The sequence below is a fragment of the Rutilus rutilus genome, assembly GCF_951802725.1.
Source record: "Rutilus rutilus genome assembly, chromosome: 14".
Taxonomy (NCBI): Eukaryota; Metazoa; Chordata; class Actinopteri; order Cypriniformes; family Leuciscidae; genus Rutilus; species Rutilus rutilus.
This window is the reverse complement of record NC_140219.1, coordinates 10,850,737-10,875,108: the sequence shown is the minus strand read 5'-3', so window position 1 is coordinate 10,875,108 and position 24,372 is coordinate 10,850,737. Positions and strand designations below refer to the sequence as shown.

At 35.9% G+C, this 24,372-nt stretch overlaps 1 protein-coding gene across 2 annotated transcripts in view; it reads right to left on the bottom strand.

The window, feature by feature from the left end:
- The window catches only part of ldb2a (LIM domain binding 2a), a 56,026-nt gene extending 31,865 nt beyond the window's left edge, over positions 1–24,161 (bottom strand). For both annotated transcript variants that reach the window (XM_084429788.1, XM_084429789.1), the window contains exons 1-2: positions 23,918–24,161; positions 9,340–9,442 (exon numbers count right to left, since the gene is read on the bottom strand). In XM_084429788.1, coding sequence (XP_084285914.1) covers positions 9,340–9,442; positions 23,918–24,049 — 235 coding nt within the window. In that variant the 5' untranslated portion in view covers positions 24,050–24,161. The remainder of the gene's footprint in view (positions 1–9,339; positions 9,443–23,917) is intronic.
- Positions 24,162–24,372: the final 211 nt, after the last annotated feature.

The following is a 24,372-nucleotide window of genomic DNA, read 5'->3' as shown; positions in this document are numbered from 1 at the left end:
TATAGAGCTCAAGGAGGGGGAAAAAACACCTCAATTTTATTTAGAGGTCCAAACTTTTGGTCAGTTGCAGATATTTACATGGCCAAAAAGTAAGGTGAAATTCTGATAGCTTGTAATGTAAATCAGTTAGATCTTTATAAAAGCATAGCAGACTACTAACATAAAATGCATATAAAAACATGGCAAAACATATAATGCAATGCAAAACAATGATGATTGAGAGATAAACAAATAAACGTTCCTCAAAAGTATGATCACTGTTATTCACAAATCAATCTCTAGGGCTTGATTACTGTAATGCTTATATGCCAGAATTACTTATCATCTAAAACTTACATATCAGATATTTTGAGCCTCCATTCTGCTGCCAACTGTTCCAAAATTGTGATTAAAAACTAAAGGCGACAGGGCTTTTTCAGTACGTGCACCAAGGCTTTTGATTACCTTACCTTTCTTATGGTTTTCTTTTTCAGATATCTGCATTAAAGAATCTCTTAAAACGTGCATTAAAAAAAAAAAAAAAGATATATAGAATAAGCGTTAGTATTAATGAGTCAAGCTGTTAAAACAGTTTTAACATTCTCCTAAATATTACAGAACAAAGAAAGTTTCTGGGTTCTTTAAAGTACCAGAACATAAAGTAGATACTGAAGAACTTATTGCAGAGAATTTCGAAGAAGGATTTCGAGAAGTTCATTGTGGAACATAAAAAGGTTCTCCTACAGCATCACGCTGTAAAACGGCAACATTTTGTTCGCAACAGGAGCACATTTACTTTGAAGATATGGGCAGAATGTGATCTCTTCATCAAGTATTCCATGTGTCAGAAACATCTCCAAAGTTTCTGTTACACCACAGGACTCTTGAAGCCTGTATCATTGTCACTGTCAGGATTCAGTGCAGCATTTAAGCCCTCTTTTAGCCCTCTGCTGGGCTCAAGATGATGCTTGTAGATATGGCCTTGTCTCTGCCACTGATAAAGAGCATGTGGGAAGTCTTGTTCCAAGAGGTAATTCCTCCCTTTGTGCCACGATCAATCCAACACCACCCTCCCATTCCTCTTGAGTGAATTATGAAGTGGGTGGGAAGGTTCCCTGCCGGGTTTGTTTAAATAACCTCCGACTTTACTGCTGCGCGCACCTGACGCCGGGCCTACAGGAACAATGCCTCACATCAGGTAGTATAAGAGATAGAGTGCTTGAGGATGAGATTGACAGAAAATGATGGTACGATGGAAGGAGGTTCAAAAAAGGACAAAGATAAAGGCTTAAGGAATATAACAAATCTGGTTCCTTCCACATGTACACATTGTTTTACTTATTTTTTACCACCAAATAACTGATCATATATCAATTTAATATACACTACTGTTCAAAAACTTAAGGTCAATAAGATTTATTTTAAAAGAAATTAATACTTTTATTCAGCAATGATGCATTAAATTGATCAAATGAAGAGATTTATAAATGTTACAAATGATTTCCATAAGTTCTTTTGCAATAAAAATGCATCACAGTTTCAACAAAAATATTAGGTAGCACAACAGTTTATAACATTGATTAGGAAATGTTTTTGAACAGCAAATCAGCATATTACATGATTTCTAAAGGATCATATGACACTGAAGATTTAATTAATGGCTGCTGAAAATTCAGCTTTGCATCACAGGAATAAATTACATTTTAAAATATACTATAAGTTATTTTAAATTGCAATAATATTTCACTACATTACTGTTTTTACTGTATTTTTTTTAATCAAATAAATGAACCCTTGGTGAGCATAAGAGACTTCAAAAGACTTCAAAAATCTTTTGAATGATAATAAACAATTTAAAAATGTAAAAAAAAAAGTCTCAGGTTTATGTATATAACCCAGTTCCCTGAGAATGGGAACGGAATGATGTGTCAATGCAATGAAGCGGAAAACTACTGAACTTTTTCACAGTAGAGATATGTTTCAGTCAATGGGGGCAACAGGACTTTGGGGACATCAGCAGAAAACAAAAAACGAGGGAGTTCAGGAGTGAACAAAAAGGAAAACAAGACGCTGGGAGTTGAACTGAGTCCACATTCGGCACACAACAGCGGTGAGGAGGGGAAACAGAGCTACATAAACATTTAATACCCTGATGACACACATATATATCCTCCATCCATTAGTTTTACATTAGTCCATTATAAAAGAGCCTGACCAAATGCATGCATTATCAATATAGCTAGCTATGTGTCTCTGTAAGAGTTTGTGTACGTCTACAAACTACTTGCCAAAGCTTGTGTGTCCTTTCCATAAGGTCTCTGAGTGTATAAGAAGAGAGCACCTCACGTTCATTATGCATGGGCCATGTCGACTTTCTGGAAGGTTCTAGGCTCAAAAGTGCACCAGGCTCCTCATAACTCCTAATTTTTTCATGACTCTGTATTTACCAAATCTACCATGCAGTGTGACTGCATGTCTGCCCCCATTTCTGGGTAAAACAAACATGCACACACACACACACACACACACACTACAATAACAGTGCCCTGCTCATTTCAGAGAGCTTTAATGGATACAGTAAACACTCAACCAGTTACCTGTTTGACATGATCGACCACTTTTCAGGGACACACACTTTCTGTATCTGTATTAATATGAGGTTAGAGCAGGATGCACATGTGTGTATCATGGCTGTGCATGCATCAGGCACACACTGACACATGCTCTCGCATACACGCGCACAAGTCTGATGCTGATCCGGAGGCGAATTAAGACGGATAGTACAGTCGATATTGTTTTGTTATTGAATACGGAGACAGCAGGAAGAGCAGAGAAAGACCCATCCTATCACCAAGCTGTTCTCTTTTCCTGCTGCCCACACACATACACACATATGCTCAGAAACAGTGCCATTAGACACACACATACATTTTCATCCAGTGCACAGATGCATTTAACATCTCTAATCTCAACGGTACCAATCCAGACCCGCAGATACACCATACGAGAGCGCTCATATAAAAACACACAGAGACCATCTCGAGGTTGTTTTGAAACTTGGGCTGTCAGTCATCGGAGACCTGTGTCTTTGCCAGCGCCGGACTGCAGCTGAGCCTGCTCAACCCCCCACACTGTCAATCACAGCTCGCTCGGTCTCTCTTTGCTGTGTTTTCCTTCACAAGTCATCTTAAACAATAGATTCTCCACCTCAAAAAAGTTTGAAAGGTTTATGTAATCTAGGACCGGCAATTAATCATCGCTGTCGGGTGGAAACCTTGTATGTCCGAAACCACTCCTTTTCAGGAAGTGGAAAAAACACTATTTTTTAAATAATTAAACACAGTCTTATTGATAATGTGGCTTATTTTTAGTTATATTGTGGCTTGATATATGGTCAGACACTTGCAGGTGTCATTATATTATTAACATTGTACCAAAATCAAGCTCCAATGGAGTTACAAGGTTTTAGACCAGCGAATTTCAGGCATACATGTTCTTTCCATCATTAGAATGGCCCCATCTGAGGCAGTAAGTGCATCACATTACATTTCCATTAACTTATCCACCTTATTCCTACGCCCCATGACGCTTTGTGCAAATTATGGGTGTAACTTCCTTTAAGCTGTAAACAATCAGTGAAAAGGCTCGCTCTATGAACGCAATATGTTAAAAAAGTGTCACAATGAGATGACATTAATCTACTCACCCTTCAACCATCGAACATTAAAAGGAAATTTTAAAGTGTAAAAGCATCAACAAGGTACTTCAGTTTCAACAGACCAATAACCCCAAAAGCGCGAGTCTTTCTACAGAAATAACAGACGGGTTAAATATCACTGTAGTAATATATATGTAACTTATGTTGCCTTAATCAAAAATATTGATTAACTTCAGCATTACGTGATACTATTTCAAAGTGATTTCCGTCATTTTGACAGATTATAAATTGCATTTACCTGTGAAAACAAACCTGGAAAGAGACGTGAGGATTTGAGGAGAATAACGAGATTCTTTGTGCATTCCAGTGAATTATTAATGGAATGTATCGTAAATTAAATTCGGGAGAACAGACCACAAATGTGCAGTATATGTTGTCCTTTTCATACTTTTACTGCGGATTGCAAAAGGAAAAAAGAAAATAATCACGAGGAAAAGAATGCAGTGACTGAAAAGAGCTCTTGCCATAGATATTCTTGTTATATCATGTCACGTTAAAATACCAAGTATAACGTTATTCTCTCATGATGCCTGAAAGTAAATCATAAAAGAAAATTGACAGCTCATCCAGTCAAACTGACGGATCATCTTTATTTGTAGGGCAACCTTATGATTTGAAATGATTTGTTTCAGCCTTTTTGAATGGATGTTCCCCACCCATAATTCAAAACGCAGTAAGGTCGTCAGGAATAAGGTGGATAGGTTGTAAAGTTTACTGTAGCTATGTATGTGTGTGCTTTTTTTGGACAAAAATGTCAAATGTTATAAAAGATAATACTAAGACAACAAATACTAGAATAAGGCACTCTTCTCCACTACACAAATACACAAAACATTAGCCTTTAGATGGATAGTGTTTCTTGAGTACTGTGGGAACGGCTCCTATCTCATTCTGTACTGCCTGTTCTCAGTAGAAGTGTGGTCACATTAGCAACATTTTCAGCAAATTCACATGACCAACTTGAATTCCTATTGAAATGACTAGAAGCATAATTGTGGTTTGGGAAAGCGTGTAGCAGCAGATGACTGGGATGAATGCGGAGGCAAACTTCCCCACTATCTGCTTTAAGCCACGTCGAAAGGAAAACTGTTTCCGGGTCCAAGCCTTTACTCCTTTCAATTGAGAATACCATCTCAACAGCTGTTTATGAGCACTGTTTATTTATTTCACACATTTTAAGCCAAGCATATTAAAACTCACAGTGTATATACATTCTTTGGGGTCACTGCATCCCGGACACCAATCATTTATTGATTCATAAAAAATGAATCCCTGTCTGGCCATTTTAAATTTTGGTATGGCGATTTTTGGGGTAGTATAACAGCACACTGTGAGTGTACATTAGCATAATTTGTTGCTTGCTTTTGGCATCTTATTGACCCAGAAACAGTGACATGTGACGTTGGACTTGTGCAGATATTGTAGGTGAAATACAGTACATGAAAAGAGCTAAATCGCTTGTAACCCCAAACAAACACAAAGACGTTCAAAAGCAATAAAAAGTAAAAGAGCATGTCAGCTTTATATTAGCATTAGGCAATGGCCAATTTTGTAGCAGGCACAGGTGTCATGCACCAACAACAGCATAAAGTGTTCAATTCTAGTCACTTTGGGAACAACATTTTTACATTTTCTTCATTACTCCTCATGTGTAACGTTACTGTACCTATGAGCTACAAACCACTATCAAAACAACCAATAACAGCGCAATTTTTAGTTCAAAGAAGCAGCCTAACGTAGCAGTACAGTGAGGGTACCAGGTGCACCATGGTACATTAATAGACAACATTAATCTAACCATAAAGTTACACTGTACACTGCTGGTGTTTTGATACTGTTTGATGGAAAATGTTTGACCTGTAATACAGAAACAGTCACAAGTTTCTCATGCATTTGTTTATCATGAAATCCAAATTGAAATCGGGCATCACTAGAGTTTCCCAAAGCATCGATCTACTTAGGTTTTGTGCATCGACAGCCCTGATTTACTATATAAACATATAGCAGAATACAAAAGAACACATGGCATGATTGCTGGAATTATTGTCAAGATTCTCAGGTCGGTAAATTGTAATCATCTTCGAGATTTATCAGTGAAATTTTACTGGGGCTTATAACATGTTAGATTCAATTCGAACCTGATTAGTGAGTGTAGTATCCTCAGCTTTTTGACTTGAATTGACATTGAATCATTGACGCAGATGTCATTCTAAAGCAACGGCAACCAAAAGCAAAGCAGATTCCAGTCTTCATCCAAATCTGCTAATACAGTCCTCTTTGTTTTGTTTGTTATTGTCTGATGAAGTGTTGCAGTTCAGTGGTGGAAGTTTTCTAGGGTATCACAGTTGCAAGGGCATTGCATCATGCTTTGAAATTCGTCCTGGCCTTGCCTCAACCCAAAACAAGAACAGTGTTTCAGATCAGATATTAATTATTCCCCCGCTAATAATGTCCATGAGGAGAAATGTGAAGAAGAAACTGAACTAAAGCACTTCACAGTATTTCAGGAATCAGAACAGAAACAGGCTACAGTATCGGTGATGGTCTTCTGTTCAGGTTTAGGTGCTGCAGATCAATGAGCCAAAATGTTCATAAGATTCCTTTCTTCGGATGAAAAATGTGGTGGTTTATTTCAAATGAAGTCACATACATTGTAAGTCCTATTCCAAAGACAAGTGAGTTTCTGTCTCTAGCCTACATACTAACACACGCAGCTGCCTTCTAAGGCGTAATGGAAATGCGTAAGTGACTGATTTGGAACGGTCTACATGGCAGAAGCTCCACGCTCCACACTCTTGCGTGAAGCATGCAGGGGACTTGATCCACTATTGATTTCAATGGAGTTTGATATTGTGAACTAATATCACTAAGCTAATGACACATTCTAATGTGCATAAAAATAGTATACAATAATATTGGGTAAAATATGTTATGGATGTATTATACATAAATTAAAATAGATCTAAATATATAATAATGTTAAACAAATACATATACATTATGATTCATTATTACAAGCAGAGGAGACAAGAAATGAGAGTGAACTAGAAGGAAAATACTTGTCCTGGAGAATGAGATAGAGAGAAATAGAAAAGAGACAGAGAAAGTGAGGCCATTTAAACTAATGTATTTCAATAATCTATCCATTATCCATCCCTACACAATGGTACTGCGGTGAAATAACGCCCACATCTCGCATCGTACATGTTTGTGCGTATAAGTGCAAAGTCCTTGGATCTTAAACTTCAATGCCTCTTGTTTTTCTGCTTGTAAGGGATATTTTGAAATGTTTGGAGATGGTTTGAGGACATTTCTGAGTACTGAAGGAATCTGCTGAGTGTTTTTATAACTATATGGAATTTTTATAACCATCATATTAATGTTAAGCCTTTAATTACATTTATTCAACAAAGATACATTAAAACAAAGATATTATTGAGATTCTTCATATTTATTTTAATAACATAAAATATGAATTATTTCAGTAGGCCTATGACATTAAATTTAGACCTAAGGTTAAAAGAACAAAACATAAGTTCGATTAGAGTCCTTGTTATTACCTATTTACAATAATGACTTGCTACAGACTGTACATTATCCTGTTTATTCGGCTACTTACCAAATAAATAAATAAATGTGCATATTGATTTAAGATTAAATTATTTTATTAGTTTACTTGTAGATTATCTTAAAGCTAAAGGTTACCAAGGACACCAAATCAATTATACAGGTTAGTAAAACATCTGACCACAGAATCAAGTATTCCAGAGAGTGCATTAAAAATGAGACACTGGAAGCGTACGATATGACCTTATTTCGAATAAATAATTCATAAACAGGTAAATACATTAAATCAGGACATGGTGAACAAAAATTGGATTAGATTATCTTTGATCTGATATCTTGCAATGTAAAGCAGAGGAATGAGTTACTCAATAAAACCTGAACAGTGATTACTGTAAACATGTCATGCAAAGACAAGCAAGGATAAACAAGCATACTGATGTGAGGCTATACTGAAGCAGAAAATCCTTAATGATCCTTGGTGGAGTGAGGATCGAGAAATGTATAAAGGGCCCGAGCAGATGTAGTATGCAGTGCTTGTGTATGTGTGTGTGTGTGTGTGTGTGACAGTGATGGAGTGAGGGTGTATGTTTGTGGCTGAAACTAAGAGGAGTCATTTCTGAAGACTAAAGATGAGCTGTCACAAGAGACGGACTGAACTCCCCCTTCAATCGATATGGGGGATTGGTTCCCTATAGGCCTCTGGAGCCGATGCAAGATTTTGGTCTTTCCACTTTTAAACACAATATTTGAAGATTACAAAATATTACTTTCTGAAATGTAGACTTAACATGCAAAAAAAACCTTTGAAACTATATTGGGAAAAATACATCTTAAATGACAAATTAAACATTTTAGTGTTTGAATTTTACATCTTTGTTAAATTATAAGAATTCAAACTGAAGAACACAAAATGAAGAAACATATTCTGCCATGTCTTGAAAATAGGCAAAAGCTGCAGCTATTGTAATGTAGTCCAATTGCATATTCATTTGGCATAATAAAAATATATATTTCTGAATCTATCAGCACTACAAAGACCCCAGTGAAGGGAGGGGGCTTCAGTCAATGTTTGACTCACTCGTTCTTTGCGACAGGCAGAGTGTTCTGCATGACTAACCAAAAGCAGAGAACTCAATAAGGACAGACAATGCAGCTCAAATCATCAGAGAGAGATAGATAGATAGATAGATAGATAGATAGATAGAGATAGAGAGATAGAGAGAGAGAGAGAGAGAGAGAGAGAGAGAGAGAGAGAGAGAGAGAGAGAGAGAGAGAGAGAGAGAGAGAGAAAAGAGAAAAAAAAGAGAAAAAAAGAGAGAAAAAAAGACCGCCACCACCACCACCAAAAAACTAAAATGGACAGACTAGCAGAGCTTTAGCAAATACAGCCAAACCTACATTAGGGAGCTCACTGAAACAATAACTCTCTCATGGTTTTTAAAGTTCTCAATATGAAAAGGAAGGCGGTTAACACCTGTGTTGTTTTCATGTGACATTTAGGGGCAGTTTCTGAAAACTTGTTCCCTGGAAGAGCATTAAAAGTCAATAAAATCTGGAACTGGCAGGTTTAGTTGAATCAAAGTTCTCTACTGATTTTAATAAGATTGGTATCTTCCAACATTTTCAGACTCCAGACACAATGGGCCCTATCTTACACCCGGCACAATGCAGCGCCAAGCGTGACGCAAGTGTTTTTTTCTAGTTTCAGTCCGACGCAGTTATCATTTTCACGTCCTGCGCCAAGTTGTTTAAATAGCAAATGCATTTGCGCCCATTTGTGCGTCCATGGACGTGCTGGTCTGAAAACGAGGTGTGTTCTGGCGCATTGTTGTCACGTTGCTATTTTGAGGCAACAGAAATAGACTGACCATTATTCCCATCGTTAAACTAGCAAAAGTGGATTCGTACACGCCCTAAGTGAACTTGCGCCCTGTGCTTTAGACCATGCGCTTAGATCGTTAAAATAGGGCCCAATATCACAATAATGTACTCTCTTACTTGCTTTTTAACTGGCACCAGTTCAAGCACAATTGCAGACAAGACAACATGGCACAAGAAAAAGGCTTAAATCTTACTGTATCTTTTTGGTCCATCCTCCAAACAGAAGGAGAGGGTCAATGTAGCATCCTCCTCAAAGAACTCTGTAGCAAACGCATCCCACCACAGACTATCACTCTCCTGGGGAAGAAGGAGAGTCACGGTTAATTAATGGGAGTTAATTATATGGTGTGATATGCTTTGTCAGGCTTAGAAGTCTATTTAAAAGGAGGAAAAAATTGGGAAAAAATTTAATGGTTTGTGTATAGCTCCACTTGTTTGGGGATTTTATACACACTAGCATTCAAAAGTTTGGGGTCAGTAAGTTTTTTTTCAATTAAACCATAAAAATATTTATTTTTTAAATATTTTAAATGTGAGAGGGGAACAAAACACTGAACTTGGTTAAGGTATTTATCAGATAAAAAAAAATTGTCAAAAAAGGCAAACAACAGCTACAGGTTTTATTTTACTATTTAAAAAAGCTTACAAGAAAAAAAACATACACTGACAACATAATCAGTTATTGTTATTTATCTTTTTTTGCATACGTTCATAATTTCTTTGTAGGAAAAATTATTCACTGCAATATCACAAATAAAACAATTGATTCCAAGCAAAACTATGTATGACAACGTATGTTTTTCACTTTATTGAATAGTATGAACTATGAATAGCCTATAAGAATTTGTGTTGAAAGACAAACAGTGGCACATTCATTCCTAATTCCATTCACATGAAGTTATCACAAGTTATCATTTGTCAACTATAACTGTGGTGACTCAAAAAGTGCTTAAACTTTATTTGCCACAACCAAGACTGATAAAGCATATGTAATAAGCATAAATGTAGCACTTTGTAGGCAAATGTTTCAACTATGTTGCAAGATATTTTTCAACGTCGAAAGTTTTCAAACCAATGTTACAACGACAAAATTATTTTAATATGCAAAACTGTTACCCAATCATAGCAGAGGGAGTTTACTTCCAAGTTTTGAATGAGAATCAAAACGAAGTGTTCGACCAAACCTTATTACAGTACTTCTAAATTAGGATTTTTTTTAATGTAAAAATCTTGATAACATCATAAATGGACCTTATTATAAAAAATGCAGTGCATGACCCCTTTAAAAGCTCATTTTGCATCCATTCTGTGATCTAGCATTCAAATTACATGAGCCCAGAGCTTCTAAATGCAAGATTTTTCCTTAATTAAAGACTGGCTATGTAGAGAGCACCTATGCACTGTTATTAAAAGTCAACAACAACAACCAAATTCATTATAAATAATGTACATCCAGGGCACCTAGAAACTCAAAATCCACTGCTAATGGAAAGATTTACTAATTCACTTGAAATAAAATTAAGGCCGCTCCATCAGATGGGCACGCAAGCTGAGAACATCCTCAGCGTATGTAAAATTAGACTCCACGGCGTCCTGTGATTGACAGAGCTCTGATTCTAACAGACGTCGTTTAGGCCAACGTTGCCATCTAGCCAATGTTGCCTGGTGACAGATCACAAGCCCTCTCAGATGTTTACAATTAGGGCTGTCGACTTCAGGCAGCGTCACATTCCACAGTGGCCGACCCTGGAGACCTTTACTCCCGAGTCTTGTATTCGAGAAGCGCTGTTTTCCAGCGTTCTCGTCTGCTCTGTGTTTTGGGAGTGAGTCAGTGTCCTATTACGATCTGCTGTCTTAGTCACTTGTAAGTGAATGATCAGTTTTGACACCTTTTTCCATTCAATAAGGCAGGAGGCTGATGTTGTCCAACACAGCTGGTTGTTAGCACAGCACTATCACCCATGACACACACACAGTTTTGGCTAACACTCTTTTCCTTGCTTTCTACTTGTGTATGTGTGTTTTCGTGTGTATGTGTGTGAATAAACCTGTAGTCACACTCAGCAGGATGCATGACTTCATCAGATAGTCATGTTTTCTTCATTTATTTTTTAGCTTATTTCCCCATCTTGGTCTCTTGTGGATTGGCAAATCTTTGAGGTTAAAACAACCTTCCTTTTCTTTAAATCACTAGGCCTGGGTATTGACAGATTTCATGAATCAGTTAGATTCTGATCCACAAACTATTTTGTAAACTATAAATACACTGTCATTTGGTGCATTACTAAAATATTAAAGGATAAAATTAACCAGTTCAAATTTATTTCTCTTTATTTTTAGATATAATAACACTCAAATGTTATGTTGTACACTAACATTTAAATTGCACAGTTAAATTGTTTATAAGTTTTATTATTTAGTATTAAGTTTTTATATCAACTTTCTTAATGGTTCTCCAATTCGTTGTTGCAATATAAATAATAATAATTTAATGGTGGCTGTCATAACTTTAATTAAAAGCTTTTCATTGCAAATGTATTCAAACATTCAATAAATGAGACATCACTAACATGTTACTCAAGAATATAATGAATATGGAATCTAATGGATATATATTTATTAAAAATTCTCCTCTCTAGAGTTATTTTTTTCGAGCTGACTAATAAGCTATGGTCATTGAATGGCTTTTCTGAGGTAAATGTAACATTACGTGACATTGTTCACAAGCTGTTTTATTGACGTCTTTCTGCAAAACACTGATTAAGCGATTACGTAAGAGATTTCAATAAGTTGCATTGCTTCTTTCAACATACCTTCTGATGTTCATTCAAGTTTATTTCGTGCTATAACTAAGTAACGAGGAAGAGGTGATCGGTTCACGTGCCGCTTGAACTGAGGCACTACAGTGATCTGTCATGCCACATTAAAGATTTATTGTTTGAATTTTAAGGTAAAATTGAAAGAATTTGAAAGCTGAGACTGTTTCATATCAAATATAATACAGCACAAAGCTTATTGTGATTGTTAGATGGGAAGCACGCTACAAATGTTTAGTGAAGTTTTGTTCACACATCAACCAAAAACAGCATAGACTAAGAAATCAATCTTGGGATTTAAGTATCGATTTTGATCAAAATTAAGTTTGATTAAAATCGATGAATCGTTATTAATCGTAAGTCAGCCCTACAAATCACTGTCTCTTTCTTTCTATCTTCAGTCAGTGAGTCTCATCTCCTTTGTAGCCATATTGCATGACAATCATGTAGTTGTGATTGAAATCCCACGACTCCCTGAGCTCTCTGCAGTTCAATATCTCTTTGCAGCTCATTGATGGATGCTCTTGAGCGGAGTTTATCAAACCGTGTTTGTATCAGCAGGTGTTGACTGCTCTCTTTGAGTGTTCATTGATCTCCTCCACTTCAACATCTTCCTGGTGCTGAGGTCAATGGCCCGCAGGGGGATCCATCAATGCTGTACAGTCACCACCAATGACCCCCTCAGCACCAACGACCTTTGACCTCAGGTTAGGTCCAAGTGCATAACACTGATGAAGTAATAGTTTAAGTAGCCTTTTTAGACTATAGATTTTGTTGTTTTTGTAATGGTCACTATATATGGGTCATTGACGAATAAGGTTTTTAAAAGTGTAAAAAAAATAGAATGGAGATATAACTATATTTAAAACCATTTTTTAGTTTACCTAGGTGTTAACAATACGATTTTGTGGTTTGTACAATCAATTAACACTGTTTTTTGTCATTTTTTACAAGATGGAAAAAATTTGTCATCAAAAAAGTCATTCGGTTTAACCACTGATTTGAAAGTTAAAAACTGATTTGACATTGATGTTGAGATAGTATAGAGTGTGTACCACAGAAGAAATATTAAATAAAATTATCACTGATCTCATAAATGTAATCATTTATTGGACTACTCTAAACACTCCAACATACTCAAGTAAAGCATTGCACAGGGAAAGGAGAAAAGGGGAAATGTAAAAAAAAGAGCCTTATCTGCTTTATATTTGTATTATTGTAGTTCCTTTAGTTATTAAAAACAATATTATTCCATTTAAATATTTACTATATCAGTTTTACCGAATGACCTTTTGACACTTCAAAATCTTTAAAATACGTATGTAGATATGTAGTAAAATATAATTAAAACCTTTTGGATTCAGTAAAAGAGATCAAGTTGTACTACCTTACATACTTTGGATTTTTAATATTTGTTTTATTATTATTATTATTATTATTATTAAGGCCTTTGGACAAAAAAATGACCCGTCACGTCATTGACCCATATACTATACCGTTCTAAAGTTTGTGGTCAGTCAATAATTAATACTTTTATTCAACAAGGACACATTAAATTGATCAAAAGTGACAGTAAAGAATTTTACATTGTTACAAAGGATTTTATATCAAGTAAATGCTGTTCTTTTAAACTTTCTATTCATCAAAGAATCCTGAATTAATGCATCAGTTTCTACAAATTTATTAATCAGCACAACTATTTTCAACATTGATAACAGTAATGAATGTTTCTTGAGCACCAAATCAGCATTTTAGAATGATTTCTAAAGAATCACGTGACACTGAAGAAAATTTATCACAGGAATAAATTACATTTTAAAATATATTAAAATAAAAAGTTATTTTACATTAGATTTTAAGAAACTGATTTTCAGTGTCATTAATAATAATAATAACTTTTATTTGTATATTTTTATTACATTTTTGATGCAGCTTTTTAAAGTGTTTAAAGGGTCAGAATATAATAAAACGCATAAATCAAATTAATATTATATGTTCATATATATATATATATATATATTTTTTTTTTAATCTTTTTATCCCTATTTTAGTCTTGTAAATCACAATCAACAAAGACATTCTGTGAAATCACTTCAGTACATAATGAAGACAATGACCCACATGTACAAAAATGGTGAAAGGGTCTTCCATTATGCTGAGAAAACAAGATATCGAGCATATAGGTTGAGATAACATGGACGAAATATTGAGTTAGCATGTAACATAATTACTTTACACTGTCATTGTTTTAATTACTTTGATATAAGCTAATTACAGAAGAGCATTAATGGCCGCTAACAGCATTATCAGTATCTGCACCAGGACTCAGAGTTATAGGATTTCATTTATCTGGAAGGCAATCTGTACCGTCACAATCGATGGGAAATCTGATTGCCCATTTGCACTAATTAACCCTATTTAATGCCTCAGCAGCCCTTGCAAACAGTATCCGTAAACTTGCGTACAGGTGTGTGATGTGCCAAAGTTGGAAAGGAAGGACTGGATTTTTAACAGTTGAATAGGATCAATTTCTTATACTGTACAAAAGTTCCCTAGCGATGTGGTTTGCATTTATAGTGATATATCTGTGCCCCCCTGCTGCGCTGTTCTTGTATTTCTTTTTCTTTCTTTTTTTTTTTTTTGCTCTTGACTGACAATAATGGAATAAACCAAAGCTGCTGCATTTCAGAAACATAGATCATGTTTGATAAAGATGACATATAACACTGCAGCCAAGAGAGAGAGTCGGCTATAGATCAGTAATCTGTAGCTGACATGGAAAATGAGAGGTTCCTGCCTCAAGTGCAGATTGTAGCTGTCTAGCATGCTATAGCTGATAGTGAGCTTTGATGTACTGCGCACAGATCAGTCCTTCAGGACCTCAGGTGAACTAACATGGGCGTCTGCACGGGCTGCCTGAAGATAAAGCCGTATTGATTGGAATGTCTAAAGGGATTCATCAATGTGCCAATGGTGGCTCTCGACCCAGTCACTGTTCCGCAGGGGCCAAGCAACTCAGATTTATGGTAGATCCAAGAGCTTAGAGAAACAACAACGTCCTATATCCTTGGTAAATAACAATAGCAGGTGCTTTTTACAACACATAGCTACTGTAGACACAACAACTAACTGAACTTTTTACACACACACACATTTTTTTGGGGGACAGTGGCCCTCCAGGACCCGACCCCTGCTCTAAACCTAGCCATCACAAAAACGTTCTGCATTTTTACATGTTCAAAGAAGATGGTCAAGGTCAAAAATGTCAACGTAGGGTTTAAACAGACCTCACACACACACACAGTCAGTTTTTTTTCAAACAATTTCACTAGTTTTTATTTTTGAAAAATTTCCTCAAGTTTCAAAATTACTTTCATTTCAGTTTTAATGCTGCACATATTTATTTCATTCAAACAAATGCAATGTAAGTCACACTGGATAATGTTTTTGCACGCTTAATCTTTAAACCAATCCAATCTTTAAACTTTAAACCATTCAAGTGCAAGACGACTCACACGCCGTTGTCTGTGCTGTGCACACATCCAAAACATGCGCAAAGAAAGCCGCCTCTCATACTGTATAGCGTGCGATACTGAACTGAGTTCTCTTCCGTGTCTTTTTGCACTTGAACGGACAAATACACACAAAAATATGTTAAAATATCCTTGTAAACCTTTGGTTATGTCTAAAGTGAACGTAAACAGTCGACAAAGAAAACGCATGTGATCCGTGCAGTTCTTAAACTGACAACAGCCTATTATTTCTGCTGCCGTCTCTATAATAACGTTAATCAAACAACAAAAACTAAGAGAAAATTCACTCTCTCTAGCATAAAAGTGCAGTTTTATTTTACATTTGATTAGTTTAATTACCTAAAAATCTTAAACACCGTTTATTTCAATAGTATCTTTGTTCAGTTGTATTTTTTTTCTTCTTTTTTTTCGGTTGCTAATTTGTTTATTTGTGCTTTTTCAATTACTAAGTGTTTACTTAATAATGCTTGAAATTTAAATGAGTTAGGCTAGTTGTTTTAGCTATGGTATTTTTAAACCGTAGGCAAAAGTTCCTTGTGTAAGTATTCTTTAGCCTGTTGATTTTTGGTATTCAGCTACAATGAAATGTTTTGCAATAAGATTTAGAATAAATGTGAATGATAACTAAGTTTGTTTGTTTTCTACCTTATTGGAATTTAAATTAGGAATCGATAAGAATCGGAATCATTAAAATTCAAACGATATCTAACACTATAACCCTTCTGCCATCATCTAAATTTAAATGTATAGCTTGGCAAACACCAGCTTCCAACGGTTGTTGGGTTGTGCTGGATCAGTGTGTTCACCCTGTTGGTGTTTGTTGTGAACGTTTCAACAAGACAGCTGTGTTTCCTAACCACCTAAATCTATAAGTCTGTTTTAGAATGAATTCCGATTTTATTTAGAGGCATTGTGTTACAGCATTAATAGTATTACGAGAAGAATCAACATTTCTGTTTTGAATGGTGCTATGCTGAAGGCAACCTAATCGCTCACACAACTTGGGAATTGGTGTAAATTGCCCTTATATATCCACATCTGCAAACTGACATTTAAAAAGTCCTTAGCCAGGCAGACTCCATTTAGACTCACCTTTCAGGACTCGTGAAATGTACACAAGGTCTTTGATGAGCTGAACAGAGCTGTGTGTGGGCAATCATGTGCAGGGTTTGTACAACTGCTGTTGAACTTCTACCACCTACATCAGTGACAGCCACCGACAGATCTCAGGGAATACTAACTATGTAAACAAGCCAAAACCGCAGTAGAAATGGCAGTAAGCACGTAAACAATTCATGCATCAATTCATGATACCTCATTTTAGTAAACAAAGACAGCATAAACAACGTTTATGGGTATTATTTTAGCAAGCTGTTCTCGTCTGCTTGTCCTTGTTCTGCTGTTTTAAGAACAACAGAATGTCGACAAAATTTGAGTGTAAGGTTAAGTGCACATGATCTGAATTATGCAAATGCAATAAAGGCAATAAAGGAAGTGAACTAACATCCTTCAGAAAGTCCTCACCCTCAATGACACACAGCACTGAAAACAACCCCAGAACTGTGCCAACATGTATTTTTGTTTGTTTGTTCAATCCGTTCTAAAGTTTGGGGTCAGTTAGGCTTAAAAAAAAAAGAATATTTATTCAGCAAGGATGCATTAAACTGATAAAAAATAACAGACTTTTATATACAGTACCAGTCAAAAGTTTGGAAACATTACTATTTTTAATGTTTTTGAAAGAAGTCTCTTATACTCATCAAGCCTGCAGTAAAAAAAAAAAAAAACAGTAATAATTATTATGAAATATTATTACAATTTAAAATAATGGTTCTCTTTTTAAATATATTTTAAAATGTAATTTATTTTTGTGATGCAAAGCTGAATTTTCATCAGCAAGTACTCCAGTCTTTGGTGTCTTATGATCCTTCAGAAATCATTCTAATATGATGATTTGATACTCAGTTATTATCAATGATGGAAACAGTTGTGCTGTTTAATATATTTTTTTGGAATACTTTTTTCAGGATTCATTGATGAGTAAAACGTTAACAGCATTTATTCATAAAAACAGCATTTATTCAAAATAAAAACATTTCTAACAATATAAATCGTTACCATCACCTTTTATCAATTTAACGCATCCTTGTTGAATTAAAGTACTAATTTCTTTAAAAAAAAAATAGTTTTGAAACTTTTGAACGGTAGTGTATATTGTTACAAAACATTTCTATTCTAAATAAATACAGTTCTTTTTAACTTTTTATTCATCAAATAATCCTGAAAAAAGTATCTCAGGTTATAAAAAAAATATTAAGCAGCACAACTGTTTCCAACATTGATCATAAATCAGCATATTAGAATGATTTCTGAAGGATCATAAGACACCAAAGACTGGAGTACTTGCTGATGAAAATTCAGCTTTGCATCACAAAAATAAATTACATTTTAAAGTATATTAAAAAAGAGAACCATTATTTTAAATTGTAATAATATTTCATAATATTATTACTGTTTTTTTTTTTTTTTTTTTTTTAACTGCAGGCTTGATGAGCACAAGAGACTTCTTTTAAAAACATTAAAAATAGTAATGTTTCCAAATTTTTTGACTGGTACTGTATATATATAAAAATGCTGTTCTTTTGCACTCTATTCATCAAAGAATCACAGTTCACACAAAAATATTAAGCAGCACAACTGTTTTCAACGTTGATAATAATAAATGTTTCTTGAGCCCAAATCAGCATATTAGAATGGTTTCTGGATCATGTGACACTGAAGCCTGGAGTAATGAGGCTGAAAACTCAGCTTTGACATCAAAGGAATAAATAGCATTAAATAAATATTAAAATAGAAGTTATTTTTAAATTGTATTAATATTTACAGTATTTGTTAATCAAACAAATGCAGCCTTGGACTCAAAAACATTCAAACGTCTTGAATGGTAGCATGGTAGAATAATGGTATAAAACATGGTCAAATGCATAAAGATGCGTGAAGGTTCACAACCCATCCGAATATTGATGAAGTGCAGTAAAAACCAACACATGCAGAACGTTGACAGCAGAGAACTGTTTTATTTGTGTTCACTGTTTTATCAATGATAACACATTTGTGGCTCCTCAAAAACATCATCACTCAGGGCTGGACAAAAGGAATCGAAAATATGATCTGTACAGAAAAAGTCTAAAAACAGGAAGTTGGTAAAAATGGGCGATCCCTCTTTATCTGTTATCAGCGCAACAGTGTAGCCTGGAAGGAACTTTGGGAAAGCCGCAGGAAAAAGGTGGGACTATTGTCCTAGTATCCTGCCAGTTTGAACGCAACCTTATTGTTCCAGAGAATCCATGTTTTACTTCTGTTTTGTTTTCAATGTAATATGTCACATATCAGCCAGGACCCCACAACCTGTTTTTGCATAATGCAGCCAATTGATAAGAGAGTTGTGCGTTATATTCGTCCCATAGTGAGTGCAAAATAAAGTTGAAGTCCACTGCTACTACAAAAACCAAAATTCAGATGATACATGTGTATTAATCTGATAGTATCATTGATATCAAAATAATTAGATAGATCTCAGTCCTATATGGCTGACTGCTTAACAAAACTCGTACATCTAGACACGTCAATTGATGCTAGACTTTTCATGTGCTCTTAAAACTCAATCATTATCCATCACCTGCTTTCTACAAAATCAATTAAGCAGCATGTAATATAAATGATGATGGACATGGTTAGACTGATTCGCCATTTGGTGCCATTTTAAGCTCTAATGGGACTGTGGAAGATCTGCGATGATCGGTTTACCTCGAGGACTTTGATACTGAGTTTCTCCACAGTGAAATGCATTATCGATCGCCCTCAGATCAAAACGAAACCCCGCTGTGAACTCGCACCGCTCCTTTGCATAAATGCATCCCATTCCAAAAGCATTAGACATATTAATACAGCTAGTCTTTCATTTGTTTTCTTACTGGCGACCTCTTCTTTTTTTCACTCTCTCAGAGCTTGTGAATATTAAGACGCATTATGCTAATGATCTTATACCAGCGGAGGTCGACAAAACTCCTCCCCTGAATGTTAACCAGCATGCTTGTTTGCATATGCTTATGTGGCAGGTTATCCAGCAAACCTTTTAAACGGCAGCAAACATGTTTGATGCTCTTTCAGGATGCATGCCTCAAGGCAAACAGGCAAACTCTATATGGCTTCTGTTAAAGGAGCACACATTTTTTGGTTTATGCAGCGCAGGCTGATACAGCAGTCAAAATGAACCTAACGGCGTGGATGCAGCATAATGCAAAAGCATGCTATTGTATATTATAGTACTGTTCAGTTCAGTCAGCCAAAAAAGCATGGTAACTAAGACAAAGTCTATACAAAGTATCAAAGTCCATTTCAAGGAAAGTCAGTTCATTCGTCGGCCATATTTGCAATAGTGATGTCCTGAATCATTCTTTTGAACTGGTTCTTATTAGTGAACTGGAAGAGCCAATTGACCAAATTGGACTGAACTGTCTGAAACAGTTCGCAACTCGAGTCTGCACAGATCTACAAGTTACTCAATCAAAACTCACTTTCGGATGTGCCTGACAGTCACTCCTACTCAAAATGAGCTGATATCCAGGAGAATATGATCCTATGAATGATGCCCATTTTTGCCATCTCAATCAAGCACTCCAAGAGTGCTCAGACTGAACTGAGAACAGTCTTTCGGACATCTCTGACATGCTAAGGACTGTCTGCTGAGGTAGTATGTTTCTGGTGTCTTTTGCTGAAAAGCATAAAGCATAACAACAAAAAAAAAGTATTGGAAATATAACAGTGATCTGATGGCAGTAGTTCTTGACTTGAATGAGGGAGTGAAATTAAAGCTTTTTTATGGTTTCTCATGGTTTATGTAAAAAGATGAGTTGATTATGACTCGTTTATTTGATTTATTATATAGGCTATATATATATATATACATTTCATGCTAAAAGCCTAAAAATGTCCATTTTGATTTCACAAGGACCGTAAAGCTCTAGATCTATAACAGATAGCCTTTCCCCAAACTCAAGCTATCGATTGAGCTCAAACAAACAGCAATGTTTTGATTGCACCATAAAATCACATTGTTTACAGAATCAACCAATAAATGACTTGTTGTCTCTGTGAGGCTGGGTTAGGAGAAAGTATTTCCAAAAAAATATTACAAATTTCACCTTTAATTCATTATAAGTCCATTTATCTAGCGTTCCGTGACAAACTCTCTGGTGCTCTTTAAAACGCAACACTAACTGCTCTGCTCTGAAGTTAGTTTGCTTCCAGCAAATGGGCTGAACAGTTTTAGCCTTTGGACAATAAAATACATCAATCACCAGTTTCTGTACTGAGAACTCTCAAGTCAAGAGTCGGGACTCTTGAGCCCTCTTGTCTAGCTTTCCTGAGCTCTTTCCTGCTTTTGTCCAATTCTACTTTCACTCCAGTCAAGTGATGTGCACCGTGGAGCTTAATTCCCATGTTAAGCGCTAATATATAGATTAGTTAGTCTTATTGGACAGTCATTAAATGACTGATGCAGAGAAATACAGAGCCAAGTGATTATCAAACACCTTTGTTTGACAGTGGCTACTTCAGCGCTGCGCTCCCCCTGTTGTTTCAGTGTTTGCCTGGAGCTTTTAAACTAAGAAAGTCTGGATGTCTACATGATGGATGGCTGTGGGGGGAACTCTCCCTTCTAAAATCTGTGCTAAATAACACTGGCTTCAAATGCACATCAGCGTGCTCGACTAATAAACATTGCGCTCATTGTTTGCAAAGATATTAGCAATAGCGTTGTGCTATTATTCCGCTGTGCAAGGCACCAATACGAGCTACAATTTGCAAGAAAGATACAAGATATCAGACCTTTTACAAACATTTCTAGCATCTGCCAGATGGATTTGTGTACACAGGGCAGAGACATTTGTTCATTTGAGTCCTCCATCCTAAACAGAATTCTCAATGAAACTCACATGTTGCAGGTATAAAACAGCAAACGAGACATCAGAATGTTTTGTTCCAAATTTGTCAAGAACGATGTACTCTCTAAGTGGTGTGCATGAACTGACTAGTATTTCATCCAATGTCTATTTAAGTGCAATGCAATACAATTCAGTTATTTGAGTGAGTGAATTATTGATTTCAATAACACTGTTTATTAATTTCAGAAACCTTATCCAATATTAACCCTTTGATGAGAAAAAAAGTTCTCGATCAGCACAAAATTCAATTATACTTTGATTCTTTAACATTATTTAAACAAATCTCTTTAAAAATAAGTGATTTTTCTTTTTCTTAATTGTACTTCTCTCTTTTTACCTCTTTAGAGATGCATAGATTGCAACAGTTTCCAGAAACAAATCACATTTGTCAACTAAACTCATTGTTACCCTCACAATGAAATATCTTATCAAGATCGATCACACATAAAGATTTAATCTTAGCAAATGCCCTTTTATGCCAAAGTGAGGTTGTGAAGATTAACATGATATATTGGCACATGTTTATTAGGCTCTTTGGTAAGTGCCGTTTCAGAGTGGAAGTCTACAGGGTTTGGGCCGTTGCTTATGCATTATTCAAGATGTTGTTCCATTGCATCTCTGCAATACAGGCCAGGTCTCCTTAAAGTTACAACACCTCCATCAAACACATGAGCAGAGGCGCACGTGTCAGAACTGCGACAGCGATAGGCACCAGTGTTTTTCAATGGGACACTTAAGGGGAATTCTGTCTATGACATCACAAATGGGCAAGACTGATTGTGAGAGCAATAAATGCTATAATTAGATATATTCTTTTTTTGACAGTTGAGTGGAATACGGAGGTAGAGGTTGCAAGACTTGCATTATAACCAGCGGATCTTTGAAGAAAACATGACTATTTCCCATTGGGATCAGCTTTACATACATGTCCCAGTGTCACAGCACAAATATTTACAGCTATCATTTACAGACGTTTTACTGTTATTTTAAAAGTACAATAAAGGAGGTAAAATGCTGGCAGTGTTTTAAGTGCATATAGTCTATGTTTCGTTGTGATTAAACTGTTGTTAACATTTTTTGGTCCCAACTAACCTAACAGAGTTTGTCAGAATAAACAACTTCATATCGAACAATATATGTGAGTTCCCATCATGCACTGCAGAATGAATAAATTATGTGTTTACTGTTATAGATTTATTTTTATTGTTTGCTTAATGTATTAATATGCTGTTTTTGTTGTCACTGTTCTTTTTTTGTGTGTGGTAATACTATAATCTTTATGCTTGTTCATTATCACCGTTATTAGGTTTACATGCCTATGTCTAATTCAATTGATCTCTCCTTTAGAGGCAAAGATTGCAGAGTTCCCTTGATGTTAAGAGTCATAAAAAGCATACAGTGATGACCATTCAAATATTTTGTGTTGTTAATTGAAAATGTGCTGAGAAATCTGTAGTTGCCTTGACAACAATAAATTGGCTGAATGTGACATTTATTTTTAAATTAGTGAACAGTAAATTCAAATGGACTATTATGTTGCCTTGATTTTTTAGTTTTCCCCAACAATATATTTATTATTATGAATAGTTATTCAAATAAACTGACAACATGCAAACATTCAAGTTCTGAATGCATTCAAAATATTCAAATCAAATAATGCTTTTCATTCCAGTGCTGATTTCACTTTTGAGGCAAAGTTTGTGGGACTATTAATTTTCTCTTGCACGCCAGACGGTTCTGCTTTTTCATAAAGTGCTTTTGGCATCTTGTATACACTTAATCCTTTTCCTTTAAACTAATAGTCAGGTTATTAGTAGCCACAATTGTATAGTTTTTATAGTAGAAATTATTATTATTTATTTTATTTATTTTTTGTGCTGTTGAACAGTTGTGCTGCTCTAATAGAAAAGCATCATTCCTCTGCGCTCGTGCGCTTTTCATTAACTTACTGCCTCCACGTGGATTTTAACTAGTGATCAAAGTGGATGTTGATTCTGTACGCAGTGCCTAAATTATGTAAATTCAGAAAAGCTCACCAGAAAGTCTGAAATATGTCCCTAAATGCGCATTATGTACTGAAAATTTATATTAAAATGCGCTTTTTTCCACCCGAAGCTGGAAATAATTCCATGGAAGTGCATTGGAATTTTGAGGAATCACTATCCCGAATACAAGTGGTCTGAGGCTGAGCAATATCATCACAATGCACAATACACTTGTGCAGTCATGCAACTTACAGTGATTACAAAGTCAACCAGTTGCCAAACTAAAACATAGGCTGTAGTTTCAACACTTGGTTCACACTCTTAGTTTTGTGCAATCAGGTAAAGTGCGAATAATTTTGAAAAAGCACTGGCCAGCATAACTTTTCCCAAACTACAGCTGTCACTGTCTCATGTGGAGCGATGCCAAACTCACCTCTGTCCGGGACTGAAGTCGTTTGTTCATCTCATAGATTCTGTACTCAGGCTGCACCATGTACGGTGAATGTCTCCGGTAGAACGGTCCGAAAGGGGACGAGTAGAACGGGTCGTGCGGAGGGTTGGACATGTTGATTCCGTGTCGAGTTTACAGCAGCGCCGAAGATTCAGCATCCATAGAGCGCGCGTGCAGGCTCTCCAAACGCCGCGAGACAGCAGCAGCAGTCACTGGCTGCACGCGGAGCGGAGAGATGAGAGCGCGCGGAGGAGGCGGGAGAGGAGGAGAGCAGAGGAGGAGGGCTGGGCTCTCATTGGATAGCCGCAGGCTGCACTGGAACATTGTTGAGGGTGAGCCAAGCAAGTCTTACCATCCCACCAAAAAGCAACTGGCCTTTATGTTAATGTTTATGTTCGGCAACATTCACATTAGCGTGTCAGTGTTGTGTACAAGCG